Consider the following 25,132-nt stretch of genomic DNA (forward strand, 5'->3'; position numbering starts at 1 on the left):
AGAGATCACTCAATTAGGGTGACCTGCAAAGAACAGGGCAGACAATCCCCAAAGCTGGTGGCTATTCCAATACTTATCTTTACCAAGCCGGCCTAAACAGCTTCTGTTATACCTCACTGGTTACTCAGAAGTCCAAACACTGGTCCCTTAATGTAACCCAGCCTCAGGTTTCCACCTAGAGACCCAAGACAGATATGATGATTAATGAAAATCTTATTTACCATATAAAAGAAAAGGTTCTACCATTCCCGAAGGATCTGACACATTACCTCCTATTACCTTACCTGAATATTCCAGATCTTACCCAAATACACACTTACAGCCAATTCTTATTAACTAAACTACAATTTATTAGAAAAGACAAGCGAGAGTAGGGTTAAAAGAGCTATATCCATACAGATATGCGTCACTCCTGAGATTCAGATTCAGCACAGAGATGGTAAGCTTTGTAGTTGCAAAGAGTTAGTTTAGAATTTAGGCCATAGGTTATAGTCCAATGTTTATCTTCAGGGCGGTCTAGTCAGAACTGGGATCTCAGTCCTGATGGCTGAGATGACAGGATCAGGACCCAAGGATCTTTTATACAATTTTGGATTCCCTTGGCTTACAATAGGTAATCAGGGTGACTTTGAAGTAGGTCCATCACCAGTACTTAGCTACATGGATTAACATAAGGCAATTGCCTGTTTTTTCAGCATTTGCAGATGACCTGCTATACTTTTCAAAGAGGAATACAGCGATAGCTCATGTTTACAGTTCATTTAAATGCTAGGATCTCTGAATCAATTAAATGCCATTGATCTCTGAATTAACAGAATGCAGCATAGACAGGGACTGTTAATTACATTGTTGACCAATACCCATATACACTTCTACTTCGATATAACGCTGTCCTTATGCGTTATATGAGCCAAAAAAAAAATCTTACCACGTTATATGTGAAACTGCATTATATCGAACTTGCTTTGATCCGCCAGAGTGCACAGGCCTCCCGCCCCCCCCCCCGGAGCGCTGCTTTACCGCATTATATCCGAATTTGTGTTTTATCGGGTCACGTTATATTGAAGTAGAGGTGTATATGTAAATACACAAAACAACAAACAGCATCTCTCCATATGTCTTTAAGGGTTGAATTTGAGTCATTTATCCTGTAGGATGCTTAACCCTTTCTGGCCATGCATCACAGGTGCCTAAATACCTTTGAAGAGCCTGGCCTTACAGCTTAAATAGAAAGTGACATGAAGGGACTTGCCCAGAAGGTCGGGGAAGAGCCAGGGTTAAAAACCCTAAGCTTCTTTTGCTTCTGGTTCTGTCCACTTGTAAGCATTAAATCATTTATCTGGCCTGAGGCTCAAATAATTACCAAAGCTGGCCACTCAAGTGTGACATCATTAGACTTCAGACTTAACATTCGATTGCAATGACTGTGGACGGTTCACACCTGTCAGCACTGTCCTTTCAGTACCTGTGATTAGTGACCCAGGCAGCCAGTGCTGCATTACTCCTGTGTTGGAAGCTTTTTTCTGCAACCAACATAGAAAAAAATTGTGAGGAGAGCAAACACAGAAACTCGCAAATGGCATTTGGGGCTGGGGGGAGCTAACAGGCCAGGCAGGCTGCTCTGTCTCCTACAAGGCCAGACAGTCACTCATGCTTTGCTAAGTCTAGCTTTAGATCTCCTAGTGGAGCCAGAAACAACATATAGCTACAATGAGGCATCAGCTGCTGGCTAAATCAGAACTAACAAGAGAGAACTATTTACTGTGGCTCAGATTGCATTACTAAGCATCTGTGGTTTGGCTCATGGATTAAATCTGATATTCCTTGCTGGAAACTGTTATTCTAGAAAGATAAACGGTGATTGTCCATGACTAAAACAAATCATATTCTAGCTCCTAAATGTAAAGACTATTTATATTTGAGTCTCTTTCTCCGTCCCTCTTAGTCGTTATAAATAGCTGAGACTATGAGAGACAGAGCATGTCATACCATTATGTGTGCGCATATATAATAAATATGCACTGTCCATTAAGGCAGCTCAGAGGCTGCCTGTATATATTCAGTGTGTGGGTGGTTTGAACTAAACATGCCTGTGTTTTATTCTCCCCCCTTCCCCCCCCGCCTTTACACTTCTCCCTTTATCTGCACACACTGGCTGCTGAGGCCACTTGGCCTGCCATGCTGCTGTGCCTGATTGCATTTCCAGGTCATGTTTTAACCTATTTTTTCACAAGCCTCTCTAAGGCAAGAGTGCTTGCTGCATTCCCCCCCCACCCTGCTAACGCGAGGAGAACAAAGAGGGCTGCATGCTCCACTGCCAGGCACAAGCGCTCCAGTCTTTTTACCACCGAGGCGCTGGGCTGCTGCTGCTGCCAGCCCCCCTGTTGCATTACTGACATTGATACTCTGTGCTAGGATCACGCCTTCCTTCAAGGCAAGGGGCAAGTCTTGAGAGAAAGGCAGGGGTTTTCCCCCATTGCACAGACAGGTAAACTGAGTCTGGCAGAGCCAGGCCTCTGTTCTAAATAAATAAGCCACAGCCTGAACACTAGCTCAGGTGTTCAGGGAGGGATAGCTCAGTGGTTTGAGCATTGGCCTGCTAAACCCAGGGTTGTAAGTTCAATTCTTGAGGGGGCCACTTAGGGAACTGGGGTAAAAATCTGCCTGGGGATTGGTCCTGCTCTGAGCAGGGGGTTGGACTAGATGATCTCCTGAGGTCCCTTCCAATCCTGATATTTTATGTATGAAGGGCTCCATTTGCTCCCTCCGTCCATAGCCCTGGGCCAGTGCAGGATTGGTCCTTAGTCTTTCCCCTGGGGGCTTTATCCAGTCTGGTTAGGCACTGGTGTCTGGCTCTGGATGACCCAGGGAGAGCGACAAGAACGATGGGCTTGGGCTGGCATTTTAAAGTCTTCTATGTTTCTGAGGATGTAGGTGGGGGCAGAGCTGTTAGAGAAGGAGACTGGCCCTGTGTTCTATTCTCCCCCTGGCCTCGCCAACGCCCCTTGAGCACATCACGTACAGCTGCCTTCTGCCTCAGTTTCCCTATCACAAAGCTAGGGATGATGTTTAGCACAGGCCCAGGGGAGGCTACAAGGCTAAATGTACCAACACTTGGCGTAAAGCTCCCAGCAGCCAGCAAAGCTGGGCCCAGAACCAGGCACAGGCAGCTGCTGTGGTGGTTCCGGGCACAGTGGCAAGATGTCTCTTCTCTGCTAGTGAATGGCATTAGCTTTCTTGCGAAGCTTTACAATCCTCGCATCCCCACTCAGCAGGAATAAACATGCCCCCAGCTGCGCTAGGAAGGAATTACTTTGGGCCTACTGCGCCACTGACAGGTTAGCCTGGCCCCTCAGCCAGCCAGCACTAGCCCCTTGGCTACCGCTGGGGATTTGCCCAGTGCCAGCCACTGGACTAGACTAGAGGATAGGCCCAGGGCAGCCCCAAGGCAAGCTGTGATTTCTGACCACAGTACGTGAGCCCCTAAGGCAGAGGTGGGCAAACTTTTTGGCCTGAGGGGCACATCTGGGTATGGAAATTGTATGGCGGGCCAGGAATGCTCACGAAATTGGGGTTGGGGTGCAGAAGGGTGTGAGAGCTCCAGCTGGGGGTGCTGGCTCTGGGGTGGGGCTGAGGGGTTTGGGGTGCAAGAAGGTGCTCTGGGCTCAGACTGAGGGGTTTGAAGGGCAGGAGGGGAATCAGGGCTGGGGCAGGGGGTTGGGGCACAGGAGGTGGTCAGGGTACAGGCTTTGGGCAATGCTTACCTCAAGCAGCTCCCAGAAGCAGCGGCATGTCCTCCCTCTACCTCCTATGCGGAGGTGCGACCCCAGCCAGGCAGCTCTGCATGCTACCCTGCCTGCAGGCGTCGCCCCTGTAGCTCCCATTGGCCACGGTTCCTGGCCAATGGAAGCTGCAGAGCTGGCGCTTGGGGCAGGGGCAGCATGTGGAGCCCCCTGGCTGCCCCTACACATAGGAGCTGGAGTGGGGGATGTGCCGCTGCTCCTGAGAGCAAGTCCCTGACCCCGCTCCCCAGCAGAAGCTTGAGGGACAGATTAAAAGGTCTGATGGGCCAGATGCAGCCCATGGTTTGGTCACCCTTGAGCTAAGGTATTTATCTTCCCACCTGCCTCTGAGCAGAGCAATACTATTAGCCCCATTGTACAGCTGGGCAACTGAATCGCAGAGGATCTGACCCTCAAAAGGTACTTAGAGGGTCTCTGGTGCACAGTGCAATTCTCAGACCGGAGCTAGGCCCCCATTACGATGCCTGGGGAGAGCAAGATGCTGGAGCAGTCTCAGAAGTGAGCAAACACCCACCAGGAGTGGGATGCCAAGGAAAGCAGTAGGGCTTAGGCCCAGATCTTCAGTTATTTATGGTTCTCAGCTGGGAACCTCTTCTGGAGGAAGGTGCCTAAGCCACATCCGCTTCTTCTTAATCAGGCAGCACAGGGACCAGAGCCCAGGTCTCCCCCAATTTAGGAGATTGCCCTAGGTGCACATGCATACACCCGACTCACCTGTAGCTGCCGTTTGCACGTCTCTCAGCTTGCCTGGTGAGATGAGCATGGACTCACCTCCTGTGGGAATCCTGAGACTTGAGTGACAGCTCCAAGCAGCTCATTAGCTGGAGGGCAGCGTTAGACCTTGAGGTAGCTTTGCACATACCAACCAATGCAAACGTAGGCGCCTCCATGGTTAAGTGGCAGCTGCGTGATGGCTTTGAGAAGGTCAGGGGCATCCACCCATTGGACTTAAGCACGTACATCCCTTTCTAAGTGACTAGCCGAAGGGCACAGAGGAAGTTTGTAGCGGAGCAGGGACTTGAACACAGGCCTCCCAAGTCCTAGGCTGATGCCCTAGCCCCCAGCCCATCCTTCCTTCCTCCCTCCCTCTCAATGCAAGCAAATGGTGCGGTGCAGGCCTCTGGTGTGGCAGTGCCTGTGAGTTCCGCCCACCTCCCCAAAGACGAGCTGAGAAGAAAGAGGCTCAACCAACAAACAAATCCCCCAACACCTCACCTTCACTTGACATTGGGTTTATTTAGTTATTGACTTACACAAATAAACCAGGAGGCTAAAAATAAATGATGGCTTTAAAAAAAAAAAAACCACATCGTCTTCAATAAATAAAAGGCACGGGCCAAGCCGGGGATGCCGCCAGCTGCTGGGGAGGCCTGTACAAACACGGTTAAAAAGCAGATCCCCGCACTGCCCTTATAAATAACAGAGCATGTGATGTACAAAACAGAACAATGGACAACACAACTGAGTGACTGACAATACATAGTAAAACTAACCCTACTGTAAACAATGGGATACCACCCCAGAAAGGCTGGGGTGAGGGATGCCAGCCCAGCAGCCGCATGCTGGGCTAGGACAGAGATGCTGGCCCCAGATCTTGCACCATGTCTAGCACATGATGGTAGCGCTGCAACATGCATACCTAAGCTTCCCCCCACCCGAGAGGAGGCGGCTCATGGGCCTAGGTTACCTGATCTATTATCACTGAAAAGCCAGAAGGGCTCCCCCTGCCTCGTTTCTGAAGGTCTCAGTCTTGGAGTTTCTGACCTACTGAGAATTATGGGGCGGTCTTGTTAATGCAACACTGCAATACGCTAGAGTGATGGGCCAACGTGCCGCATGCCCGGCAGCAATGCTGCAGTGTAATCAGGGCCAGGACTAGAAGATGCTGTTGGAGTTTGTGGTCCCAGGGCGGGTTTGCTGGGTAAGCGCCCCCAAGCATTAGTCATTGCTCACAGGATGGGCCCTCCAATAATGCCCGGTCATAGAGGAGAGCTCTGAATGGGAGCTAAGTGAACTGGAGTGAAATGGCAGCAGCCCCCTGGCAGATCCTGCATGATGCCCTCTCTGACCTGGGGAGCCATTGCCATGTGAGAACAGGCCAAGTAGGGTCAGGCCCAAGGTTCTCTGGCCAGGAGCCCTGAGGATAGTCAAGAGGCTTCACAGGTGCTAAAGCCGACAGGCTCATTAATCTGACTGCCTGTAGCCCCCTAAAGGGGGTGGTGGATTGCCCTAGGGTGGCGTGGGCAGAATGGCCAGCACTTTCATGGACACCAGGGGGTAGCCCGAAAGCCCCGCTCCCTCTCAGTCACCATTAACAGTTTGTTTTTCTTTTTTAAATCGGGGAAGTCGTTCTTAGCAGCAACAATTTCCCTTCTTTAGAGGGGTAACTGCCCCCAGCAGAACACTATCCTCAACTGACGGAGCCTCTGCTCTCCCCTGCCACGGACAAGGTTCTAAGAAAAATCCTTCACTGAGAAACTGGAAAGTAACCCTGAGCTGAGAATTTGAAGGGGAAGGGGAGGAATTCCTCACAGCCTCATGTACAGTGTTAGCATCCAAAGCAGAGACCTGGCTGGGGCCTGAATCAGCTTCCACCACTGCAGCAAACACAAAGTCAGCCACTGACTCGAGTAAGCTGGGGCAGCAGGCAGAACCCGGCCCCAGACACTGACCATCCTGTCACAACCCAGCCGCAGGGCTCTTCCCGCTAATGCCAAAGATCTAAAATTAAAACACCAAAGCAGAGAATCCCTGAGCTTCTGAACCAGTAAATGCAGATTCCTGAAAAGACAACCCCACAAAAACCAAAATAAAAAGACTGTCTGAGGCAGGGTTAGGCACCGCTCAGCTCAATGGAGCATGGTCCCTGCTTCCCTCGCGGGCAGGAACAACGGAGGAAATGTGCCTTGTTTGGATTCCTCCCCTGCAAGTTTTGTGCGTTTCTTTAAAGCACCATTAGCTACTATAACTCCACGATCCCTCTTAGGGGGAGATGGGAGCACCATGGCCAACTACACACATTCAAAAAATCACAGAGGGGCTTAAAAATTATGATTTTTGGGGGGCAGGGGAGCCTAAAATTTGGGTTCATTTCATTTAATTTATGAGCCATTGGGGTCACACTTTCAAGCTTTTCTCTGCAACCATGTGAGCTAGAAATTTAGGGCGAGGCGAGCAAGGGGGGGTTAATGAAAGCTGAGAGTGTCCTCTAATCACATGGACCCAGGAGCTGGGGCTTTAAGAAAAAACACCAGATGTGGCAAGACATGTTAAAAATCACACTGCCAGAGCTGTGCCGTTACTGTGCTAGTGGAATCACCACTGGGACGTGAAAGTAGACAGAGCTTTGGTAACATTAGGCTGGGCTGTCTACAGCCAGAGAGTTTCACTGCAAGTCACCCTGGGTTTCTCTTTGTTCATGAAGGGGGAAAAAGAGAAAGCCAAACTCGCCATCACTACCACTAGCCACCAACCCCAGCCTGGTATGTTGCAATGCTTCGTTCCCACCTCATCCTGGAGCCCATGGGAGGTAGGAACATGCTCCAAGCCAACAACAAGCTGCCTCTCTCTCTATCTACCCCAGCCCCTAGTTTAAGAACACTGCCCTCGGCTGGAGCAACAGCCCCCATGATCTGAAGAAGGTAGCATGGTTTTTCCAGTTGGGCAGCTAAGAATCCCCCATCCCTCCCATAGGTGCTGGAACTAGGGGTGCTGCCGCGCCTGCTGGCTTGAAGCGAGGTTTACAGTTTGGTTCAATGGCTCACACCCCCACCATATGAATTGTTCCAGCACCCGAGCCCTCCACACCCGCTTCCCCTCCCTGCAAGTCCTTCCCTAAAAGAAAAATGCGTTGAGATGCTGGGCGTGTCCTTCAGCTCCTCCCTGCCGGCCCGGGCCTGCGCCTTGCGATTCTCAGGGGTGGTGGAGCTCTCCCGAGGGGAAAATGAGTGTCGCTCTTCGCCTTCAGCATCGCCCAGGGTGTGCGTTTCTTGGGTGGACTGTTCAACCAGAAGCCTCCAAGTGAGCCGCTTCTCAGGTCTCCTGGTGCGTGAGGGAGTCAGATGATCACCTTCGGTGGGAGGCAAGAGAAGAGACGTGTTACCAACACGCAGCCTCTGGGGCGGCAGCCAGCACAGAGGACAAGGGTGAGCTTAGCAAAACTCTGACAGAGCTGGGGCCTGGAGTGAGAGGAACTCCTAGGTCCCATCCCCGGCCCTGCCACTGGCTCACAGGAGGACCTGGATCAAGTCGTTTAGGGCTTGTCTACACAGGGACACCCAGCTGTGTTAATCCAAAGTAATTTAAAGTGGATTAGTTAAAAAAACAAAAAACATTCAACTCCCCTCGCTCAGAATGAAAGTAGCATTAATTTGGTTAAACTAAACCAAATTAAGGCCACTTTAATCATTTTGAACGTTAATTCAGATTAACTGTCCTGTGTGTCCTTGTGTAGACAAGCCCTCAGTGTGTCCATACCTCAGTTTCCCCATCTGTAAAGCGGGGCTAAGCCTACTTTCCCACCTCCCAGAGATGCTGGGAGATGTAGCAAGAGCTTTGGGGAACCACGCAAGGGAACAGGTGAGTTAAGGATGGTCTTATAAACAGGCTGGTTGTGGGGAGCCTTGGTGCTGGGTCTGCTACAACGCCCACCCTCACATCCCTTCAGCCTTGCATCTAATTGGAAGGTGCTTGAAGGGTGAGGGCAGGTTACAGTCTAGAAAGAGAACCCCTAGCCATGCTGCCTGGGAAGTGTCCAGGGGGTAATACAGCTACATCTCTGTAGACCACGACACACACGCCAGCGTGCACAGACAACTTAGTCCATACCCAGCCCCACCTCTAGGGTGAAGAGCCACCGGCAGCTTGACACCCAAGTCTTTCCTCTTCTATGGAAAGAGCAATTTGGCCTGAGGGACCCCTCCTCTGCCCCCGCCCCACCAAGAGAGACAAGGAGAACATTAGAGTCTCCGTAGTGGGGACAGGATCTGGGTTTTAAAGGTGTCAAGGACCCCTACAGAGCAAACCCAACAGTATCACGTTAGCTGCTTCACTAGGGCCTGAGTCAGCCAGCGCTCTGCTGGGCTGGGCATTCATGGTTCCATGGAATCCGGGTCTTTTAAAACTGATGATACTTAGGAGCCAAATCCATCCCCTCCCTTGTCAGTGTGAGCTTTGAGCGTCTGACCGGGGGTGTCCCCATACGTCAAGACTCAATTGCTACAAGACAATGCACTGAAACAGGTGGAAGGGACTGCAGTAGAAAGACCAACAGATGGACAATCTGCACCTGGAGTTACACAATGGCCCCCTGTCTTGGGCAGCCAGGTCCCCGCTGGGAACACCTTGCTGAGCAGCTCTGCTTGCTGGATCTGCCACCACTGGAGTTCTAGCATGATTAAAAGCATCACGCTTCCTCGGAACCCCCCTCCTCCGCTCATGCAATGGGATTACTGATAACACAGACCCTCTTGGGGGCGCCTGTCGTGACACGGGACTGGCCCTGGCCTGAAGAACTTTCAGTCTGAAGCTGTTCTGTTCTCAAAGACATCAGGGTGAATGGAGGTTCAGGTAATCAAGGGGAACATCTGAGACCATGACCTGCCCTGCTGCTTTAATGGGTTCGGGTTTTTAGGGAAAACGGCTCAAATGGCCTGGTTTGTCCGAGGGTTTCACTTCGGATCACAGACCAGGCAGGGCCTTCTTTCCCAACACCTGGATTTCTGCTGCCATAGTTAGGAAGGGCGATTATTTGTAGTGGGGTAGGATCTAGGAATCAAAGAGACCCCAAGTCTACGTAATACTGAAGGGTAGAGTTGACCAAGTAGGATTTGAACCTCTGATTTTAGGGTAAGAAGCCTCAGCTTTGGCCTCTCGCAGCAGCTGAGTCAGAGAAGGGCTTTGCTGTTAGAAGGGAGGGTGATGGAGGACTTAACTCTCCAAGCTGTCTCCACCCCAAAGAGCTACGCAAGCCCCACAGCTGTGCTCACCACCCACATGAAGAGAAATCCTGGCATCTCACGGGGAAAGATCATCCAATATCAGGGGCAAGGGATTCTTCCTAAAAGCGAGAGGGCCACTTCCCCCTTCATGGCCCCGCCCCTTTCATGGTCATTGCCCTGCCTCCTCCTTGGCGAAAGAGGTGGGGCAGGGGACTGAGGCCATGGTGAGAAGTGGACCGGCCAGGCCCATCCACTTTCAAAAAGTGGGAGGGCCATGGCCCCTTGGCCCCACCATTCCGGGGCCCCTGCTGAGAGCCCAGGTTCACGGAGACCAGTGGGGTTAGGCCCAGAACAGCCACCCAGGGCCAAGTCAGCAGATGCCATCCCCATGCGAGCACAGACCCTACACGCTCCGCAGCTGTGCTGTGGTGCTACGAGGGGCTGTCTGCACCGTGCCGCTCCATCAGGCCGGGCACCACGCTCTAGCGTGGATTGGTCTGGTCTGATGTAGATAAAGAGACACTAGAAATCCCTCTCCAGACTTTCTGCATCACAGAGTAGCCAAACAGGCACAGGGTCTCCTTGCCTTGCCCAGGCTGTGCTGGACAAGGGTCACACCTGCCCCTCTGAGGGAGGAGATGCATCGCTCCTGTTTACCCCTCCCTTTGGGCTCTGAGGCAGGGGGATAATTAGGTGGTTGTGTCTGTCGACAGAGGCCTGGCTCCTGCGCTCGGTTCTGAGGGCTAGAGCGGGCAAGCGGCTCACGGGAGGAACAGAAAGGCAGCCCAGCTCCGCCTTTGGGGGAGCAATTTCACTGGCTCCCCCGCTGGCACGACAAGCTCTGCCCCATGCTGGGCAGGGGGACTGGGGCTGTTTCCCAGCCAGAGGTTGATGCGATAACCAGCTTTGGACTGAGCTATTTGTGCTACTTGTCTGAAATCGATCACAACAAGAAAAACCCGACCAGGCCAAGCCAATTCCCCTCTGCTTGGAAAGAGGGATCCTTCATTGCAGCACATGAATCATAGAATATCAGGGTTGGAAGGGACCTCAGGAGGTCATCTAGTCCAACCCCCTGCTCAAAGCAGGACCAATCCCCAACTAAATCATCCCAGCCAGGGCTTTGTCAAGCCGGGCCTTAAAAACCTCTAAGGAAGAAGATTCCACCACCTCCCTAGGTAACCCATTCCAGTGCTTCACCACCCTCCTAGTGAAATAGCTTTTCCTAATATCCAACCTAAACCTTCCCCACTGCAACTTGAGACCATTACTCCTTATTCTGTCATCTGGTACCACTGAGAACAGTCTAGATCAGGGGTAGGCAACCTATGGCACGTGTGCCAAAGGCAGCACGCGAGCTGGTTTTCAGTGGCGCACTCACTGCCCGGGTCCCGGCCACCGGTCCAGGGGGCTCTGCATTTTAATTTAATTTTAAATGAAACTTCTTAAGCATTTTAAAAGCCTTATTTACTTTACATACAACATATATAACTAAACTATTGTTATAGAAAGAGACCTTTTAAAAACGTTAAAATGTATTACTGGCACGCGAAACCTTAAATTAGAGTGAATAAATGAAGACTTGGCACACCACTTCTGAAAGGCTGCCAACCCATGGTCTAGATCCATCCTCTTTGGAACCTATCCGCCCTCATTCTTCTCTTCTGCAGACTGAACAATCCCAGTTCCCTCATAAGTCATGAGTTCCAGCCCCCTCATCATTTTTGTTGCCCTTTGCTGGACTCTTTCCAATTTTTCCACATCCTTCTTGCAGTGTGGGGCCCAAAACTGGACACAGTACTCCAGATGAGGCCTCACCAATGTTGAATAGAGGGGAACGATCACGTCCCTCGAGCTGCTGGCAATGCCCCAACTTATACAGCCCAAAATGCCATTAGCCTCCTTGGCAACAAGGGCACACCGTGGACTCATATCTAGCTTCTCATCCACTGCAACCCCTAGGTCCTTTTCTGCAGAACTGCTGCCTAGCCATTCAGTCCCTGGTCTGTAGCAGTGCATGGGATTCTTCCGTCCTAAGTGCAGGACTCTGCACTTGTCGTTGTTGAACGTCATCAGGTTTCTTTTGGCCCAATCATCTAATTTGTCTAGGTCCCTCTGTATCCTATCCCTACCCTCCAGTGTATCTAACACTCCTGCAAGTTTAGTGTCATCTGCAAACTTGCTGGGAGTGCAGTCCACGCCATCCTCCAGATCACTAAAGAAGATACTGAACAAAACCGGCCCCAGGATCGAAGGGCACTCTGCTTGATACCGCCTGCCAACTGGACATGGAGCCATTGATCACTACCCATTGAGCCCGACAATCTAGCCAGCTTTCTATCCACCTTATAGTCCATTCATCCAGCCCATACTACTTTAACTTGCTGGCAAGAATACTGTGGGAGATTGTATCAAAAGCTTTGCTGAAGTCAAGGAATAACACATCCACTGCTTTCCCCTCATCCACAGAGCCAGTTATCTCGTCATAGAAGGTGATTAGGTTAGTCAGGCATGACTTGCCCTTGGTGAATCCATGCTGACTGTTCCTGATCACTTTCCTCTTCTCTAAGTGCTTCGGAATTGATCCCTTGAGGACCTGCTCCATGATTTTTCCAGGGACTGAGGTGAGGCTGACTGGCCTGTAGTTCCCCAGATCCTCCTCCTTCCCTTTTTTTTTTTTTATATAAAAGATGGGAACTACATTAGCCTTTTTCCAGTCATCCGGGACCTCCCCCGATCACCATGAGTTTTCAAAGATAATGGCCAATGGCTCTGCCATCACATCCGCCAACTCCTTTAGCACCCTCAGATGCAGCGCATCCGGCCCCATGGACTTGTGCTCATCCAGATTTTCTAAATATTCCTGAATCACTTATTTCACCACAGAGGGCTGGTCACCTCCTCCCCATGCTGTAGACTGGGAGCTGACCTTCAGAGGCAAAAAAAATCATTGAGTACATTAGCTTTTCCCACATCCTCTGTCACGAGGTTGCCTCCCTCATTCAGTAAGGGGCCCACACTTCCCTTGACTTTCTTCTTGTTGCTAACATTCCTGAAGAAACCCTTCTTGTTACTCTTAACATCTCTTGCTAGCTGCAACTCCAAGTGTGATTCAGCCTTCCTGATTTCACTCCTGCATGCCTTGTGCAGTTATGTGTAATTCAGCGACTGGCTAGCAGGGGGAACCGGAGGCCCAAGCACCTATGCCGCACAAACCAGGCCCGTTACAACACACTGTCTCCGTTAAGGGACAAGTGCCAGCAAACGCCCCTGACATGGCAGCCTGTCATGGGCCAGTGGCAGCCCGTCTGCCCCCCAGGAGGCTGTTTCTGCATGTTCAAGCTCCCTAGCTCCCGGGCCATCTCAAGGCAGGCTCCAGGCTGGGGGACTCGGCGGTATGTGGCTGCAAGAATGCTGGCAGCCTGCCATGGCACAGCCACCCTGCTCCCCTCCCCCAGAGCAGCAGGGTTATGACCAGGCTGCAGAAGTGGGGCAATGGGGGTGGTTTCTCTGGGAGCAGCTGCAGAGGAGTTTACCCGCCCAGCTCTGAAGCGTCACCCCGCACTCCACAGCCCTGCGTTACTTTACATCTCCTGACCCGCCTGCACTGCTGCCTGCAGTGACCTTGCCTGCCGCCCAGCCCCGTTCTGCAGAGCCCAGAGGAGCATCCCAATGCTGAGGGCACTTGCTGAACTCCAAATACTTCAGGCTTGCCTCTGGGTGGCCCTATGGGCTCCCAGCCCTCCCGGGGACACAGCCCTGCTCTACTGCTCACCTGGCTCCCAGTCACAAATTCCCTAATGCTGTAGAGCTGGGGATAGGATCTGTGCACATACGCAGTCGCCCCGCCTCGCCTCCCCCTAGCCGCTGCCCACCACCTTGGGAGACATGTGCAGGGAGAGCTTCCACGAGACCACAGCCCCACTGTCAACGGCGCAGCCATTATGAAGGGCAGGAAACACAATATCCTGTAAACAAAACCCGGCCACCCAGCCGCAGGCCCAAGAGACTCCCAGGTACCAGCCCTGTGTGGCTCGGGCGTCAGAGCCGGAGCTGATCCCTGCTATGCACTGCCATGACAGCACCGCAGAGCACATCGCTGTGCGTCAGGGCACCCCCTGCCTTAGCCAGCGGCTGTTTTGATAATGTAGGAAGCACCACGATAAAAATGTTCCATGAGGCTCCCATACAGACTGGGTGTGGTACGCTGGGGCTGCTGATGGTCTATGCTGGAGAGCAGCCTATTTGCCAGCACTCCCTGCTGGGGCTGTCTGAACAGCCAAAAGCCCAGAAATCAGGGATAAAGTCCTAATGGGACTGAACTACTGGGGGGGGGGGTAGGTCTGTTGCTTTTCAGATCCTGAATTCAGTGTTCTCAAAATATTCCAACATGTGGCAGCTGAGAGGCCAGAGGACCTGCTGCAGGCTGGGAAAAGGGGACGTCACTGATCTGAGAGACACTCAGAATCTACCCACAGTTGCTGGATGTTTCTATGAGGATGATGCAGCAGCGGGATAGTTAGGGGTCAGCATCACAGGCACCGACTTTCTTCTGACCAGGTGGAGGCTCTGCCCTGAGGCCCTGCCCCCACTCAGCTCCTTCCCCCAAGGTCCCCCCCAACCCTGCCTCTTCCTGCCCCCCCGTCCCTCCCCCTACTTCTTGCTGCCCCTGCTCTGCCCCCCCCCCAAAGCACCTCCCACCTGCTGCCAAACAGCTGATCAGCTGGTGAGCACCTGCTAGTTTTTTTTTTTTTTTTTTTCCCTGTGGAGCACCCACCGTGTCGGCCCCTATAGTGAGCATTAGGCCCCAGGGTTAGCACCCCATTAAGGTGGTTGCAGGCAGTTCCTGGTGCAGAGGTTTCGGACACTGCAGGGTCACTAAAACAGCGCTGCTGTGCTTCACGTTGGGCACGACACCTCTGCAGTCACAGTTAGAAGCTTGTGGCCTGGTGCTCAGAGATGTTGAGCACCCGCAGTTCCTATTGACTTGGGTAGGAGCCGGGGCGCCCAGCACCGTCCAGGGGAGCGGTTGTTTGTACGTACAATTCAGGCGTGAAGTCTGCAGGAAGCGGTGGCTCTCCTAGAGAAGAGGCAGCATCTGGCAGCCCCATCCAAACCCTCACCGGCTGGCTCGGGGGCACGCTGCTGCCTGACAGCTGCTCTACGTGCACTGAGCCTGGGGACTCATTCCAGGGCCTAGAGGACAGGTGTCCACAGCCCCAAAACACTCTCCTCCACCTGGCGTCGTCAGCAGGCCACAGGCTGAGCAGGCCAGAGAGGCAGAAGAGCCGTCTCGCTCCTCCTGACTCAGCAGCATTCTGACCAGGAGGACGTGGTTTGGGTCCTCGGGCCTCTGGCTACTGCCCCGCTGGCTTATGCTGGGGATTTAAACAGGACGGTGCAGCGTGTGCATATAACCCCAGGAGAAGCCTATATACGCACAGCTCTGTAATTCATCAGCTTGTCCAGGCCATGCTGGGAGACAGATTTCCTTACGTCCGATCCCCAGCCAGCTGGCTGACAATGCATAGCTCCCTGAGACGGGGGAGGAAGGCGAGCTGTGCCTCAGAGCCACCCAGCTGATCACAGAGAGCCCGGCTCAATCACCTCTGGGCAGGGGCAGAATTCAAACATGCCGGGGCATAGTTCCCTCCCTGCCACCGAAACCCAGGCCCAGGTTTTAGCTCATCTCCAGCCTTGCTTTCCAAGCCAAAGCTCTGGGAAGCCTCTGGGGAGGTGACCGATTCTAGCGGGAAGTGGAGAGGGGAGCCCTCAGCCTGCAGGAGCTGGAACCTCTGTTGTTCAGGATCGCCTCTCTGGCCCATCCCATGCATGCTCACCTCTTGTTGGCTATCGGCCGTTTTCAGCCATTTCGACCTAGCTCCATTGCCCACCAGCGATTTCTGCTCAGCAGGGAGGCCGCTGCGGGGGGAGTCGGCCGGCTCAGCCCCACTGCACTCCAAGATGGTTTTCACTTCTGGAGGGTTGGGCTTCTGCTCGGGGATGCAAGCCACTCGGAACCTGCAGACACAGCAGCGCATGGCTCAGAGACACTACGGTGGGGCATGGGGACGATCCTGGGGTGTATGAGTAGCCCAGCCAGCGTTACCCCCATATGTGGAACAGTGGGCAGGGCCTGACTTAACACTCAGGACAGATGCAGTTGTCTCTGTGCAATGTATCTCCCTGCCTGGCCTTACAAAGGCCGGTGTATGCCTCATTACATGATGGGGAAACTGAGGCACACAGAGGCTAAGCAGCCTGCCCAAAGTCACACAGCGATGGGTAAGGCTAAGATTTGGTTGTCCATAGTAAGAGTCATGGATAGGTCGCAGCCAAAGAAAAATTCACAGAAGCTGTGACCTGTCCTTGACTTTTAACTAAAAATATCCACAACAAAATGGGAAGCCTAGGCAGCTTCTGGACAGCTGGGAGCTCCTGGGTCCCCCTCCGCTGGCAGCTCCAAGCTGTGGAGGTCCCCACCCCACCGCCCACAGAGCCCCCGCCTTCTGGGGCAGCAGGGGTACGCCCCAGCTTGCTGCTTCCACAGGCAGCAGGAGACCCTGCAGCTCCCAGCCGGCGCTGGCTGAAGTCATGGAGGCCTTTGGAAGTCACGAATTCCGTGACCTCGGTGACTAAATCGCAGCCTTAGCGACAAGTGGCAGAGCGGGAGGCCTGGCTCCTAGTCCCCGTCTCTAGTCGGATGATCACACTGCATCGTCTCGGTTTAATACAAGGTGTTTGTGCATCTCTGCCAGCCCTCCATATCCAGCCCACGTTAAAGCCCAGCCAGTGGTACATCCCGGAGAAGGCTGAACAAGCGACCCTGCTGCCTAGGATATTCTCCCTGTGCACTCAGAGGGGGCAGCGTGCCATGCCCAGTCTATGCCTCTGCTTGGGGAGGCCTGTTCTGTATGCCACACGGGGCCTCTGGCTGGCTTGTTGGCAGTGGGGACTGAACCCAGGATTTACAGCCATGAGCCTCCACTGCCTGGCCTAGAGAACCCAGTTCGTAGCAGGCTCAAACTCTGAGGCTAGATGGGGACGGAGAGCCCCACCAGGTAAGCCCCTGCCCAGCCGTACGTGAGACCCAGCTATGCGAGAAGCCCTTTCCTCCTCGCCATTGGAGCAGAGCCATTCCAGGCCTGGGGGCATCGAGGGCTGGGGCAGGGGCCGCTGCCTCTGGGGCACGGGCCGCTGCCTCTGGGACTGGCTCTCTCCAGCGGGCTGGGGATCATTAGGGGAAGGCTCCGTTTAATGGGGCCTGCCAGACAGCAGGGTTGAGATGCACAATGGGCTGCAGCAAGTGACCCATCCCTTGCAGTGTCCCCCTGAGCGCTCCTAGAGGTGGGCCCGAGCTGTGATGTGGGGCAGCAGGCCCAGGCCTCGGGGCAGGCCCAGCTCTACCCCCGACGGCTCTGCGTGTAACAGGGAACTACCCCCACCCCCCGGGATCTGCTCCCTCCAGGGCAGGGTCCGGTCCCGCTCACCTGCCCACGGAGAGGATGGTGATCTCTCCCGGCCGGCTGGCCTTGCCGCCCAGCTTTGCCGGCTTGGGGGCGACGCTGGCGGGAGCGGGGATGGTGGCGGCTGCGGCAGTGGCGGCAGCTTCCGGAGAGAGCAGCACTTCCGGCCACTTCTTCTGGCAGCAGCGGGTGCAGCTGGGGCCCGAGCGAGTGGCCAGGCCCTGCACCGTGTGCAGGTGGTGCTGGTGCCGGCAGATGTGGGGGATGTGCGGTAGGAAATGCAGCCTGCTGGGGAGACAGACAGTCAGTAGGGAGGAAGGGGGGGTGAGTGACGCCCTCGTTAAAGTCTCCCTGCGAGAAGGGGAGGCCATTGCCTGTCACAGGGGAGATACAGGTCATGCACATCACAGCCCCGATTAGCTAGCACCCCCTGGCACCCCCACCACCAGAGCGGCCTGGGACGCTGACTAGTCTGTATCCCACCTCCCTGCTGGCGAGCACCCAGTCGCTCTCTGGCACATTGCCCCAGGGCTGTAGGGTCTAACCGGAGCACAGCTAAACTGGGTCGGTGGGCGGAGTGACCCGCCTGTATCCTTTCCCCGGCAGCCAGCTCCTGGATGTTTTCTAGAGCTGCCCACCTTGTGCAGCGACTAACGGGTCAGCCCGGCTTGCTTCCCTACACAGCCAGTGCGGTGGCTCCCTTGGGTCACACGGTGGCAGTGCTGGTTTCCCAAAGGGTTACGGCACGTTTGCCTCTCGCGGCACCGATGGGATCAAGCCCCGCTGAGTCCTACAGGGATTTGCCTTGGGACCAGGGATCAGAGAGTTGGGTTTGGTCTGGCCTGCAAGATGGAGCCGTATCGGGGCGTGTATGTTTCCTTGTTGTCCTGGGGGCTTCCTACAGGGAGACCCTTTGGGAAAAGGAGCCGGGCCTGGCCTGCCCCTCTGATGCCAGCAGCAGCCCTGGATTTTCCGTGCCCTGAATAGACTCCCAGCCTTCCCCTGCCCAGGCAGGCCCATCTCCACTGAACAGCCGCAAACGAAGCCAGTATCAGCACAGGGCTGCAGGCCCAAGGCCCTTACCTGGTGGCAGGCTTGTGGCTGGTCTGCACCACCTGTTTGCTGTGGTACTCCTTCAGCAGCTCCTCCAGGGCCGCAGCGTTCTCTGTGGGCCGCAAACAAACAAAAAGGGAATTTGCTCATGAAGACAGATGCAAAGGGAGACAAGACCAGCTGTTCAGCCATGGCTCAGCTCGGGGACGGAGTTAGACGGTCACAGGCCTGGCCCTACTTGTTCAAAGGTTGGGCTATGCAGGTTCACCTCTGTGGCCTTGTTAGCTGGCTGAACGACCTGCACCCTTTGGCGTGCTGGCTAAGGAAACAGGACACACTCAGATGCTGGAGTTGGACAGAGGAGCCTCTCTGGAAATCAAAGTCACTGTCCAGCACCAATGCAGTGCTACCAATGAAGGAAACATGTTTCATCTCTCCCCTGAGTGCAACATGCAGCCCCAGCTCCCAGTCCAGGGGCAACCACATGGGTCAGAGATCCCCGCCTCCCTTGGTACTGTACTGTGGAAGCCAGTAAATAATTAACAAGGATTTGAAGGGACCTTAATGCATGTTAGTTACTTAGCATGAGTTAGGCTAGCTGTGACCCTAATGACGTGAGATTTGTAGAAGCAAGATAATGTGAGACAGAGTGAACTGTGTGAAAAGTTATTATGACCTTGCAACAGTCTAACCAAATATGCAGGCTTGCTTTTCTTAGTAGTGAGATAAATAAGATAGCAGAAAGGCTTATGTATAAACAAATGCAATTGTTTTCTCTTTACTGTCTCCATGATTGCTAGAAATTGTCTGTAACAAAGGTATAAAGGCTTGATGTAATTGTTTACCAGTAGAGAGACCTGTCCAGGACTGGGGCGACCCTGTGTCCTATGGCACTCTCTCCCTCCATTGTAATTACTGGAGAAATAATAAAGTATTTGATTTTGCTGCACCCAAACAAAAAGCGAGAACTGAGTTTTTCTCTGACAGTACTGACCTTTCTTCTCCGTGATCAGCTGCACAAGGACCCCGATGGTATCTTGGTTGGCATCTTCTATTCTGTAGGCTGAGTTATTACCTGGAAGGGGACACCTGGGTATTAAAAACCTGCTGCCATTCCCCAGGCACAGTAATGCAGCGACTCAGCACCTCACCCATGTCAGCTGATTAAGCCTCGTGATGATACAGACAGGCAAGTGGTGCACCCATTTTACAGATGGGGAAATGGAAACAAAAGGACTCCCTCGGACTCAGTCAGTGGCCTGGCCAGACAGAACCCAGGCACCCTGGCTCTCAGTCAAATGCCCTAAGCACTCTCCCCGCGCAGAGCTATGAGAAAAAAGTTACATTTTCCCTGATGTGACATTTAGAGCCCTTCCCCCCCAAGTCAGAGAGTATTTTTAAATGCTTCTCTGCCACACAAGTCAGCTGGTGTCCAGAATCAGCTGGGAGCCTTCCAGTCCTTTTATTACATAGTAGTTCTATCACAATGTGGCCTAGATAATACATAGCCCTGTCATGAGTGCAGGGGACTGGACTAGGTGACCTCACGAGGTCCCTAGAGGCCCCGGAGTCGGCTCTGTTACGCTAGGTGCTGTACATACACTCACAGCCGCCAGCCCGAAGAGCTCACAGTCTAAGCAGACAAGACAAAGGGGGCGTTGTGGCTGTTTTACAGATGGGAAACTGAAGCACAGAGGAAATAAGGGACTTGACCAAGATCAATTCCCAGGTTTGTCTGCTTGAACTCGGCTCGTCTGCATCCCAGAGCCTTAGCCACTAGCGCAGCCTCCCTTTGGCCCAGGACAGCCAGCCAAGCCGGCCCATGCCATTGTTCTCCAGCCCGTACTGCCGTAGAGCTGGTGGCCTTTTTGGTACGTTTAACGGGTCACTGGGGTGAATGGCCTGACCCAAAATCCCAGATCCAGGCATGATTCTGAGCCCCAACCTGGCGGCATGAGCTTGGCTTGGATCCTTAGGGCCATACGTTCTGCCTGCTTCGCCCCACTCCCGAGGTGGGCAAGGCACTGCCAAACTCTTCGCTCGCAGGCCCTGTCTACTCTAGAAAGAGACATTCCTCTGGGCAGCCCACCCCTTCCCCAGTGCTCATTCTGGCCTTTGCCCAGGACACTCAGATATTCTGAATACCAAACACCACTCCACCCACTGGCCAGGAGATGGCACTGCTGTCCCAGCCCAGCCCATGCACTCTGGGTCTTGCAGCGACAGCAGCGCCTTCATTCCCCCTTAGCACGGGGAGCTGAGGTTACAGGCGACTGCAGGCTAATGCAGCTGCAGCCACAGCTCATAAAGCATCGCCTTGGGCCAGCGTCTGATCTCTCACCAGAGAGGTGGCAACTGACAGCACAATCCCAGCGAGGCTTCCCAAAGCCAGTGGCGAGGTCTTAGCAGGGTGACGTCCTGGGCTCCGAGCTGGTGCAGTACGTCCTTGTACGGGGCAAAGCAAATAGCGCCGTCTGTCCAATACCCCGGATTGGCGACTGCTGCCTCCAGCGACAACCAACCTGTGGTTAGTTACCAGGCTCGTTGCAGGCATCCCTGGGAGCAATTCTCTGGCCTGGGTTATGCCAGAGGACAGACTAGAGCAGTGGTCCCCAACCTTTTTCGCCTGGTAGGTGCCAGACGATGAGCCACGGAGGACTGCGGCGGCGGACAAGCATCCGCCGAAATGCCACGACAAGCAGCAACATCAATAGGCGTCGCCGCCGAAAATCGGCGGCATTTCGGCAGCGACGCCTCTGGATGACGCAGCTTGTTGGCGGCATTTTGGCGGATGCTCGTCTGCCGGCCACTATGCAGATGCACTTAGACTTCCCAGCGGGCACCATGGCGCCCGTGGGCACCGCGTTGGGGACCCCTGGACTAGATGATCACAATGGTCCTCTCTGGCCATAGAGTCTAGGACTCGAACTTGCCGAGCTCCATGCTAACAAGTCCCCATCTATCCTCTACCACAGACTGGTGGTTCCCAGCCTTTTCCAGGCTACCACCACCCAGCTCTTACAGACCTCAGAGCACTTTGCAGAGGGCAGATGGAGAAACAGACACACAGAGAGGAAACGACTGAGTCCCGGTCACTGCACCAGACCACCCTGCTCCCCCTAGGACATGCCCAGGAGCCAGCTGGCTCCCCCTCCCATTCAGCAATATGGGAAGGGCAGGATGGTCACAACCCCCCTGGGTGACCCCAGGTTGAGAACCCCCTGCCAGGCACCATTCCAGACAGATCATTCCATGACCCCTCTTCCCTGGGAGCATCAGAGGTAATGTCAGGACATCAGCGACGGGATCACAGAATCTCAGGGTTGGAAGGGACCTCAGGAGGTCATCTAGTCCAACCCCCTGCTCAAAGCAGGACCAATTCCCAACTAAATCATCCCAGCCAGGGCTTTGTCAAGCCTGACCTTAAAAACCTCTAAGGAAGGAGTTTCCACCACCTCCCTAGGTAACCCATTCCAGGGCTTCACTGCCCTTCTAGTGAAATAGTTTTTCCTAATATCCAACCTAAACCTCCCCCACTGCAACTTGAGATCATTACTCCTTGTTCTGTCATCTGCCACCACTGAGAACAGTCTAGATCCATCCTCTTTGAAACCTCCCTTCAGGTAGTTGAAATCAGCTATCAAATCCCCCCTCACTCTTTTCTGTACACTAAACAAGCCCAGTTCCCTCAGCCTCTCCTCGTAAGATGTGCCCCAGCCCCCTGAACGCCTCCATCATCAGTTCCGCCTCCATCATCAGGTACCAGTGCCAGCTGCTCTCTCTATAACATGAGCCCAGCAGCCCTGCTGCTCCCCTCTAACCAAATCTCGTGGCAGCGCCCATCCTGAGGGGCTCAGCAAGTCTGACACCAGAGAAGTGCCCAGCCAAGCCCCTTGCAAAGTGGTGGGCAGAATCTGGCTGGTAGTGCGGCCTGGTGAATGGGATGCTGGACAGGCAGCTGGCCACTGAGTGCCTCAGTTTCCCTAGCTGTAACATGGGGTATAATAGCACATGAGATAACAAGCACGTCGTGCACCCTGTATTATGATTAAGGGTAAGTTTTTGTCACAGATATTTGTAGTAAGAGAATCATGGAGAGGTCCCGGGCAATAAACAAAAATTCACGGAAGCCCGGGACCTGTCCATGACTGTCACTAAAAATATCCGTGACAAGAGGGCTAGGCGTGTTCAGCACCCACTGCTGCTGGGGCTCCTGGGTCCCCCACTGCTGCGGTGGGGGGGAGCTCGGGGGTCTCTGCTGCGGGATCCCCTAGCCCTGGGTCCCCCCTGCTGTGACCGGGCAGCTGAAGGGTACCCCCACGAGGGCGGGGAACTGCGGGGCTAGGGCTGGCTGGGAGCGCCAGCCCCGGGGCAGAAACGGTCACAGAGATCAATGGAAGTCACAGATTCTATGACCTTATCGTAGCCTTAGTTATAACGAGTCTTTAGTTAAAAAGCAACTGGACAATCCTGAGAAGCTCCAGCCTGGGCTTTGACCCAGGGGCCTCTGATCTGCCCTTTGAGGGACACCCCTGGCTCTCAAATACTCCCCGGTAACTTAACTGTAGCTAACTCTGATCCAGAAACTAGGTCAGCCTCAGTCCCCTTGTCGCGCCCGGCTTTTCTGCACAGCAACCACCGGCGCTGCAGGCATCAGGGACCGTGAGCCCCCGTAGTCATGGCGACGGCAGCTGGGGCTGGGCACTTCAGGGTTATTTAACTTCCATTCGGCTCAGAAAACAAACAGGGGCAATAAACAGGGCTCACGCTCGGGGACAGCGGGCGGAGCAAGCGGGCGCGCTGGGCAGGTGTTAGTTGTCACTGTGGTTCTAGGGGGTTTTGAGTGAGGAATCAGGGTTTAGAAACGAGTCTATTTCTGAGGGACCTGGAGAGGGTGGAAGCCCGGTCGGGGGGTGGGTGTGTGTGTGTGTGTGTGTGTGTGTGTGTGTGTGTGTGTGTGTGTGGTGGTGGGGAGGGGGGGGGGAAATGGATGCTGTCGCGTGGTTACTTTGTTCATAACCTAGGGGAGATGTAGCAGCCGGACAGAAATCACTGGCGGTGCCCACTCTCACCATGTTAAGCACAAGTCTCACAATATTTGCTGTTTTCTTCTTAAAGCTCCAGCCTCTGGAGTCATGTGATTACAACTGAATCTCAGTTTTCACGTACAGAGTCCGTAGGCCTCACTGCTGCAGAACAGAGCTCGAAAACATGACCCCATAAAGGTTCAAAATCCAGAAACCCAAACAGCCCTCCAGGTATGTTTAAGTCTCATTATAATTTAGCCATCTTCCTGGTTTTTTGGAGCCTGACTCAGGAATTGTGAATGCACGGGGGCAGCAGGCTCAGTTTTAATCAACCCCAAGCTTCCCTTGCACGGGTTATGAGCCCCACATATCTGCATCAGGCAGTTTTATCTGGAGATTCCCCTGCACCTCTGCAGTGCAATTTAAGAGAGATAAACGCATGCCCCCCCCTCCATCATGGGCTCTATACAGAGGGTGGGGTCAACGCATGGAACAGGTCGAGAGCCCATTGCCTGAAAAAGCGATATCAAAAGGACTGTCCCACAGCTCCCATCTGGCCCAGGGACTAATGACAGAGGGGCAAAACTATGACCCAGACTTGACGACAGCTCAGGACTGTCCCATGCCAGGATTTCGATTCAGATCCCAAAGTGGTTCACAAGCGCCACATGCACAGTACTGCAGAAATGCAGCCACCTCTGGGATGGAAGGTGCCAGCCAACTTGCACACAGCGACGCATGCCAAAGCGGGGTGGGGCAGGGGAGTATTTTGCCCTGCTGTGTCTTGCCCATGAATGCTGTTATCAAAAGCACTAGGGCATTTCTATTGATTGCACTGAAACAATTTCCTGTTTTAAGGTGTCACTGGAGAATTTCCCACATAGCAAACTTCAGGCACCCGGGTGAGATAAAACACTGACTCATACTTGCCGAGATCTGAACCGTGGACTCCGGGGGTGCCAAATCAGAGGATTAGGGATCTAAGCCACCCCCAGGAGCTACTGACCACACTCGAATTGGGCCTGTTGTTTTCAGAGAGCAATTTATCTCAAGGCTCCTGATCTACCCTGGACTTTGTTTCTATTGTCTCCAGTGATGAGCGAGGCACCGGGGACAGGCGTCACTGGGTGATGGAAAAGTAACAGCTGGTCCAAGCATCAATGCTGAAGAGATGCAATCCTATTGGCTGAAGTGCCAAGCGCGTCTAAGGCAACTGCAAGCCAGTCTAGTCAGCCAAGTGCTATTGGTTAGGAACAGGCTGGCTTCTGGCTGAACACCTACAAGTAGAGAGAGTCTTCTGGGATATTTACAGACAGCCCTCTTCCTACCCAAACTGGCCCCCTCCCATGCCACCACAAGCAGCGGTATTAGAGTCTTAGTTACCCCTAGTATTATGGCCTGTATTGAAGATAACAGATAGATCTCAATGTGCTGTACAAAGGGGGACACAGTATTTTTATCTCCACTTGACAGATGGGGAAACTGAGGCACGGGTGGGAAGCAACTCGCCCAAGATCACACAGCAGGCCAGTGGCAGAGCTGGGAGCTGAACCAGTCCAGTGCCTTATCTACAGAGAGGACCAGGCCATTTCTAGCAGAGCTTTGCTAATACCTCAGAAACCACCTAAGCATCCAAGACAATTATAGAGGACACGGAGGCTAGAATAGCCCCAGATTCCAGCCATCAGGCATTGGGGACAGAGCGTTCCCAGCAAAAAGGGGCCTTACCTGCGGAACTCCTTGCCACAAGAGAATTGGAACCCTATAGGGGAACGGAGCGCACATCAGTTGGACAAAGCCTTCTCTAGGACTGATGCTCCAGTGATTCAGAGGAGAGCCAACTG

The 25,132-nt window shown here is 53.6% G+C and overlaps 1 protein-coding gene across 5 annotated transcripts in view; it reads right to left on the reverse strand.

Annotated features, from left to right (window-relative positions):
• Positions 1-5,019: 5,019 nt before the first annotated feature.
• Positions 5,020-25,132, reverse strand: part of RELT (RELT TNF receptor) — an 80,615-nt gene continuing 60,502 nt past the window's right edge. For 4 of the 5 annotated variants that reach the window (XM_039520166.1, XM_039520169.1, XM_039520165.1 and 1 more), the window contains 5 exons: positions 19,256-19,336; positions 18,292-18,373; positions 17,233-17,496; positions 15,583-15,763; positions 5,020-7,872 (listed from right to left, as the gene is read on the reverse strand). In XM_039520166.1, the coding sequence (XP_039376100.1) occupies positions 7,861-7,872; positions 15,583-15,763; positions 17,233-17,496; positions 18,292-18,373; positions 19,256-19,336 (620 nt within the window). In that variant the 3' untranslated portion in view covers positions 5,020-7,860. The remainder of the gene's footprint in view (positions 7,873-15,582; positions 15,764-17,232; positions 17,497-18,291; positions 18,374-19,255; positions 19,337-25,132) is intronic. The other variant, XM_039520167.1, reaches the window with a different exon arrangement.

This window comes from Mauremys reevesii, linkage group 1, assembly GCF_016161935.1.
Source record: "Mauremys reevesii isolate NIE-2019 linkage group 1, ASM1616193v1, whole genome shotgun sequence".
NCBI classification, from domain to species: Eukaryota; Metazoa; Chordata; order Testudines; family Geoemydidae; genus Mauremys; species Mauremys reevesii.